A 7,557-nucleotide genomic window follows, 5' to 3' on the forward strand; every position below is an offset into this window, starting at 1 on the left:
GCTGTATGTTCAAATGTGCATTTAAAAATATTTTAAAGTAAATATTGTTTCAATTAGATATTTCAACCTTTAACAAAGGGTCATGTTATGCTGTGATTGACAGTGAGTAGGCGGGACTTTCGTACCAACGGTACAGCCCCACCCCCTTGACTCTTACTTACCACAGACTATGGCAGCGCCTAAAAAACCAATTAATGGACTCGCTTCATCCATCTTTATTTATGTCGATAATAATTCAATGTTCAGAGGTTTGGATGTAGATGAATAACGAGATTCTTTGGCATCTGTGGCACAAACACAAGCCTGAAATCTGCCATTATTGCTGTTACATCTGATGTACTTGGGTAGTAGGTTAGCTAAGAGCTACACCCTCATTGTTTTAAAAAAAGTTGGGTTTTGGTTGTCTACATGAAAACACAAGGATGCTGTTTCAAGATTTTTTTCAAATTGGAATCTTTTTTTTTATGCAGTTTTGGGGTCTTTTCCATGCAGACTCAAGACGGAAACATTAAATAAGTGTTTGGGGTTATTTAGAAAACACTGTTCCCATGTTCCCCCATCTTAAAAACGTCCCTGAAAATGATGTAAAATGAGTAAAGTGAACATTTTTTTCTAAGATGAGTGCTCTAAAGTCCCCCGAAGGGATCTGCCTAATGACGAAGAGCTAAAAACATATAAGGCTGTAATGTAACATTAGTGGATTTTCAATAATATGACAACCTAAAATCTTAATAGCTCTAGTCGAAATAAACTGTCAGCTGTCTGCACCAATATTCTGTTTGCTTAATATCACGTTTATCCACAGTCACTGACTGCTTCCTGTCCAGTTTTTATTTTAAAAAAATGTTATGATGTGTTTTGAAAGCTCATCATATTCAGCCTTCAGTCCCAGAGGTGCAGAGACCACCGCTCTGGCTCTACGTTTGTTTCCGTCACCCGACTCTGCAGCCATCTTTGGTTTGACAGCTTTTTGTTTCATTGTTCTTGTTGTCATGCCAACCACTTCACTGTTCCCATATGTGAGGCTGTACTTTGAAGAAACGTGTTCGCCACAAACACACCAGACGTGCTCCAGCATTTAAAGTCTCCGCATAGAATACAGAAATGCAACCTTCTGTATTTACTGTCATCAAAAACGCAAAAAAAAAACAACTTCTTCATATACACCAAAAAGCTCTATGATGGTTTTAATTTTATTTTTGTGTGTGTGTGCTGTTGTCATTTCCAGAGTTTTTAAAAAAAGTTCATCCTAAACAGGGCAGAGGGAGGGAGATGGGAAAGAAAGTCCTGAGAGGACAAGAGCAGGGACACCCAGAGAGGATCCTTCACAGAGGATCCTCTCTGAGTGGGACAGGAGCAGGCAGAGAGGACTGAGGAGACCTCCTCCACCTGACCCTGGACCAGAGGCAGGGACAGCCTGGACAGATCCCCGGCCCATCACAGGCTGTTAGCACCTACACACACACACACACACCCTGACACAATAATAATGATCCAATTTGCACATACTACTTTTATAAGATATTAGGTCTTTTTTAGACACAGACATTTCTTTAAAAATAAGGTACTTACCTTTCAACAGCTGTTAATAAACTACAAAACAAACAAAAAAAACCCACAAAATCAATATTTCAATATTCATTAAATTCATAATTACATAAGATTTTCTAGATATTTTTTCAAAATAGTACATTTCTTTTTGGCCCAGCTGTTAGCAGTCAACAAACAAAAAAAAACCAAAAGAAAAAGGAAAAAAAGAAAAGAAACATTATTAGACATAAACTTTAAAATCACAGAATATTGTGATCTAATCACTTGTTCCTTGTAGCATGTAATATTTTACTTTAAGGCTCCGTCATACTCCATAATACGTCAAGAAGTTGGTTCCCAGTCACGTGGTTGTTTTTTCATCGTTCATGAGACACTCGGATCTGAACTCCCAGAAAGCTCCTCCCTCCTCCTGCGGCGTTAAAACGGGTTTCTTCCCGCCGCCTTCTGAACTCTCCTGTTCTTGTTCAGATTTTTGCTTCCATTAAACTCGACCAGACGTGTTTATTAAACAGACTGAGACAGTATGAGGTGTTTTGCATTTGCAAATTTGACCATCACCATTTCCAACACGATGGTGCACAATAATGAGCGAACGAAGGGAACGCGTCCCTCTGTTGCCCGGCCGGAGGCACGCTTCCTCCCGGCCTCCACAGCTACGAAGAGTCGCCTGTGTCTCTGCGGTCTTTTTAAGCTCAGAGGTTTCTAAGTTTTGCTGGAATAGTTGTAAAGACGGCTGTATTTTCTAACAGCCTCGACGAGCTGCTTCTCAGCGGAGCAGCAGAAGCAAAATTAACTCCATTAAAGCTCACCGGCTTTTAAGCATAAATACGCCCACAACAACAACACTCGGCCAGGGCCTTGTGTCGAGAAGCAGCGGACGAAGCTGCTATGTGAATAAAAATGATGCCATTTTCGTTACGCGACCACGTGAACAAGAGTTGACTTTGTGACTTCTCATGGAGTATGCCAACCAGTGACATATATTCTATATATAATAGTATATTTATGTCATTTATGTTCAGCTCCAGCCTCCATTTGAAAGCTTCCCCATTTATTTAACTGCGGTTGGAACCATTTGAATCTGCCTTTTAATAAACAAATATTATGCACAGACTAAAAGGTACACAGTGTTTATGAAAAGCAACATGTTTTGTAGTAAAATAAAATGGAAAAAAAGGAGGACATTGTGTGCTGCGAATTAATTTCCGGAGGTCCGGGTGGACCTGGACCCCCCCTCTCCCCCCTAAGAGAGCCGCTCTTAGTACGGCTGTACGGCTGCGCGTGCGGTGACGCCTCGGCGGTTTGTAACGGTTTGACTCCTCGCGCTCGCTGTTGCTGCTCCGGGCGCCGTCGAACCGGCTCGTTGCAGACACCGTTGGCCGTTTATCGGTTTGTTTCTTCACCACCACCACCACCAGCAGCCCGCGCTCCCTCGAGCCACCTCCTCCTTCTCCTCCTCCTCCTCCTCCTCCCCGCCCCCGGCGGCGTGTGTCAGATGCGTTTCGGTGCCTCTTCGCTTCTCCCAGCGACGCATGTCCGCGCGCATCCCGCCTCCCCGCGCTCTCAATAGATGGTGCAAGTCAAAATGTCCAAATCGCCCGTAGAGCCCCTGTCTGCCGTGGAAGCCGGCTCTCAGTCGCACTATTTCCAGGTAAACCCCTCTCACTTTTCTCCGACTGGCGAGCCCGGGGTTTTGGGGGACGGTTAGCTAACGATTTCCGAGGCTACTTGTTGTTCGGTTTGGGAGCCAGGCAGGGACTTTCCTCCCCCTCTTTCCTTCCTTCCTTCCTTCCTCGCTTCCTTCCCCGCTCTGTACCCCCCGCCTTTAGGGGACACTGCAGGTCGATGCCGGAGCCGGTGGAGCAGCAGGTACGATTTCATCCGCACAGGAGGCATCAGCTGGCTGAGGCACACAGACCCAGGGCCTGTGCGTTCATGTCCTACTATTTATTTCCGTGATTTCCTGAAGAAAAAATAAAAAAGGGATGCTAGCAGGCAGCCACATCACTGGACTGCAGGGGTTTATTGGTGGTGTCCAGAGCTGAAATGCATGCAGACAGGTGCAGGAGATATTTAGGATTTGTGTCTAAATCTGTTCACTTTTTTGCAAAGATACTGTGGAAGAATTAGGCACAAAGGTACCTCTGTTTGCTCCAAGAAGTACTATTTATATTTAAAAAACTTAAAAAATATACTAAACAAACACAGCCTGCTGTTTGTTAGCATATCATACTGTAGATGATTGGTCACTGGTCAGCTAAAGTTAGGCATTTTAACATTTATTTTGCTCATGTCTTTGTGTGTGCAAATCTGCCTGTTAGCAAAATATCCCATTATTAAAACCACTGGATGCAGCTGCATTACCTTTGGAGTCAGCTCCATTCAAGATGGCCGCCACAGCTTTAAAAAAAAAAACACACAACTTTCTCAGATACCAAGCTACAAATAGGTGTTAGTAGCCGAGAGTCGTTCCCAGCTCATATTGCTGCGTTCCTCTTAATCGTTTATTTATTTGTTTGAGCAGTTCAGGTCAGATATTTGGACATTTTCTTGACGTTATGTGTACCAGTGTAGACTTTTTATGTTATTTCTGTAAAAAAAAAAAAAAAAAAAAAAAAAGCCCATTTTTTTATACGTCTTATGGTGCCATTTATTTATCCTTACCTCTTTTCTGAGTGAAGGAGGAGAAAATATCTATTGCGTCTCTCCTGACATCGTGGATTTTCAGGACTTTGGTGCAAAGCAAAAGGTTTTGGACCCTGTTTGCTTTAAATGCACATACTTTATATAGCTTATAAATACAAAACCAGCTTTAACAAAATAATCTTTACGCCCGACTGGCCGTTTCACCAGAATATTTCTCTTTTTTTTTTGTTTCCAGCTGCCCAGGAAGTTGCCTAAACGCAAGAGCCGCTTCAAACGCTCCGATGGCAGCACGTCTTCAGACACGACGTCCAGCTTCATCAAGCGTCAGGTAACCTGCTCTCTCTCTCTCTCTCTCTCTGGGCGCCGAATGTTCGCCGTGCATCGCCGTCGGCAGCAGATTTTCAGACAATAACTGTCCGTGGGAGGGAATGACGGCCTCTTCTATGGGAAATGTAGGCCACGCTGCGTGAGAGTGTGAATGCAGCTCTCAGGGTTTGGAGGGTTTCATCAGAAGATGTTTTTGTTTTTTTGTTTTTTTTTTCTGGGGGTGTTTTGTTCTATCTGGCGAGCAGCGAGGAGTCAAAGACACATGTGCAGTTCAGGATTTGTCATTTTTTTTTTTTTTTTTTAATCAAATTTCTAACCGTTTGTGTTCGTCCTCCCCCTCCTCATCGCGCGGACCCCCCCCCATCGCCTTATAGGTGCAGGTGATGCTTTGCCCAGCAGAGGACAGCAAAATGCTTGAAAGTGGAAATACGCTACGCTAGAATCCCCACACAGCTCCGTCTTTAATTAATGTTTTCAGGTCAGGTGTGTGTGGAAGACTCATCTGGAGTTTTGGGTGTTATTTAACTCAGTCTCTGAAAAACTAAAAAGGTCTCCTTTTAAATCAGCTGCTCTGGTAGGAATATGATGATGATGGTGTTTTACCGTCGTTTGTTTCGATCTGGGTGTCGGTTGATTGTGGTTCTCAGGTCAGGACGAGTCCTTGGAGGTTTTCCCTGTCCGGCCAAAGCTCACCCCTCGAATCACTAGATCCTCAAGATTCACTCGGGGCGTCACAAGGAGCGAGACAGGGACTGGGAAGGACTCGAACGTCCTTTAAAAACAGGAAAGACGACTGCGGGCTGTGTGAACTCCTTCAGGCTTCTGTAGGCTGTAGCTGGGTTCCTAAAAGAGGGACTGGAACGGGAAGAAGAAAAGATAGGAGCTGATTCTGAAATGATTTGGGCCCATTTGTAAAGTTTAATTTATTTAAACTTTACATAACTTATTGTGTTGAGATTCTGAAATAACTGGTTGGTTCACTTCAGAGAATTTCTTTTTTTTTTTTTTTAGGTGTTGACTTTTGTAATTCTTAATGGTCATAGATGTATTTTTAAAAATGCGTTTAGTTTTACTTAGTTATTTGTGGCTTTTAAAAGTGTTCTAAAAGCCTGTTTAGCGGGTTAGGAGGGTGTGAAGGTGGGACTTTCGTATCGACTCTGCGACCCGACTGCACAGACTCTGACTTCAGAAGTCCAATAACAAACCAAAAAATAAATAAATTTTGGTTTCAGTTTCAGACAACTGAAGTTAATGAAGTCATTTAGTCCAAATTTGTTCACACAGTCAGTCCAACCTTCTAATAAGGATGGAAAAGCAAACTTGTGTGTTCTTTTGTCTGTCAGCAAAAAAAATCTGATGAACCAGTGAAGTAATCACTTAGTTTACATCTACACCTGATTTACTTTTGGATTCAAGATGGCCGCCACAGCTAATTGGCTACAACAATTTTACATATCCCTTATGTAGTTTCGAGGTAATTGTTTAAAAATTAAAAATCCAGATATCTATCTATCTATCTATCTATCTATCTATCTATCTATCTATCTATCTATCTATCTATCTATCTATCTATCTATCTATCTATCTATCTAAATAGATCTTTAAATGACAACAGATGAGGAAAATGACAGAAAATGAAGAGTTTACATCACAATAACGTTAATCTAAACTCAGATTCGCTTGTCCTGACCTGCAGCAGCGATTTGGGTCAACGATGACAAGCAGACCTACTGAGTAAGTAGTTCTGTTGTAGGTTTGCGTTTTGAGTCAGAACTAATGTCGAACAGGAATATTTAGCTATTTCAGCTCTAAGAGCGTAGCACACTCGCGTTAATAAGTTGCTTCGATGATCACACAAGCTGCAAACTCATGTGACTGTGCAACATGACCAATGAAAGTCTGGGTAGTTTGTTCTGTTTTTAATTTTTTGTCATGTTATGAAATTACACACGGTTTGCTTTTCTTTTCTTTTTTTTTAACAAATTCAACACTTGTACGTGATTGTCTACACAATCAGATAGTTGCTTTAAAGAAGTTTTGTCTGATTGAGCCGTAGGTCAAATAAAAATACCAAATGTTTCCTGTAGTAACATCCTACTTGTGAAGATTTGCAGACAGTTTCTTTTGATTTTAGGTTTTGGGAATGTCTGACGGATATAATGCATTTTTTCTATTTTAGGGACAAAACTGTAATTGAGCAAATATTGACAAATTCATGAAAGGAGTCAAGTGTAAAACGCAGTATTTGAGTTTTTGTATATATATATATATATATATATATATATATATATAATAGTCAATTCTTCCTATACGAAAGCAATTATCGAGCTGTTCTTCAAGGCATGCATATTTCAAATAGCATTGAAACAATACAGCAGACGGTTTTTAATCACTATAAATAAAAAAATGAGTTGTTTTACTGTTAAGCCTGGTTGTTTTGTAGATTCATTGTGTAAATTTAATCACCGCTCAGCTTTATTCAGCTTAATGTTCAAACCAAACACTGCGACATGCAGCCATACGACATTAGAATTTTTCTGTTTAGTTGTTTAAATATAAATATTATCTCTTATATGTATGACGCTAAAGGAAGTCGGTGTTTGATTCACCAATAAATGATTCACAAACCAGCTCATTGAGTCTTTTGTAGGTTAAAAAGCTGATTTTTAACATTTTTTTTCTCCTAAAAGAACACGTGAGCGGCAAAACTCGGGGTTCAAAAACTCCCTCCGATTTGTCCACAGCAGCATCGGTGTTAGAAGCAGTGTAACAGAGAGGTGTTGGTGAAGGGGGGAGAATAAAAAGGCTGAGCAGACACTTCTTCTGGGAGGTGGAAGGATGGGGTGGAGAGGGGACATTAGTTATCCCGATCGGGCGGCTCAATGACAACCTCCAGATTCCCAGCGAATATTGCGCGGCCTAAAATATTCATGATGCTCGTTTTGAAGGCCTCGGGCGATGCGATGATGTGTGGGTTCGGCGCTCGCACGGGCACCTCTTTTAGTCTCTCTCTTTTTTTTTTTTTTTTTTCAA

At 41.5% G+C, this 7,557-nt stretch overlaps 1 protein-coding gene across 2 annotated transcripts in view; it reads left to right on the forward strand.

Annotated features, from left to right (window-relative positions):
• The first annotated feature begins 2,856 nt into the window (after nt 1-2,856).
• LOC108232107 (voltage-dependent L-type calcium channel subunit beta-4) overlaps nt 2,857-7,557 on the forward strand; it is a 22,514-nt gene continuing 17,813 nt past the window's right edge. The window contains exons 1-2 of one of the 2 annotated variants that reach the window (XM_017409694.3): nt 2,857-3,202; nt 4,433-4,525. In XM_017409694.3, coding sequence (XP_017265183.1) covers nt 3,122-3,202; nt 4,433-4,525 — 174 coding nt within the window. In that variant the 5' untranslated portion in view covers nt 2,857-3,121. The remainder of the gene's footprint in view (nt 3,203-4,432; nt 4,526-7,557) is intronic. The other variant, XM_025004500.2, reaches the window with a different exon arrangement.

The sequence above is a fragment of the Kryptolebias marmoratus genome, linkage group LG8 (assembly GCF_001649575.2).
Source record: "Kryptolebias marmoratus isolate JLee-2015 linkage group LG8, ASM164957v2, whole genome shotgun sequence".
In the NCBI taxonomy this organism is placed as follows: Eukaryota; Metazoa; Chordata; class Actinopteri; order Cyprinodontiformes; family Rivulidae; genus Kryptolebias; species Kryptolebias marmoratus.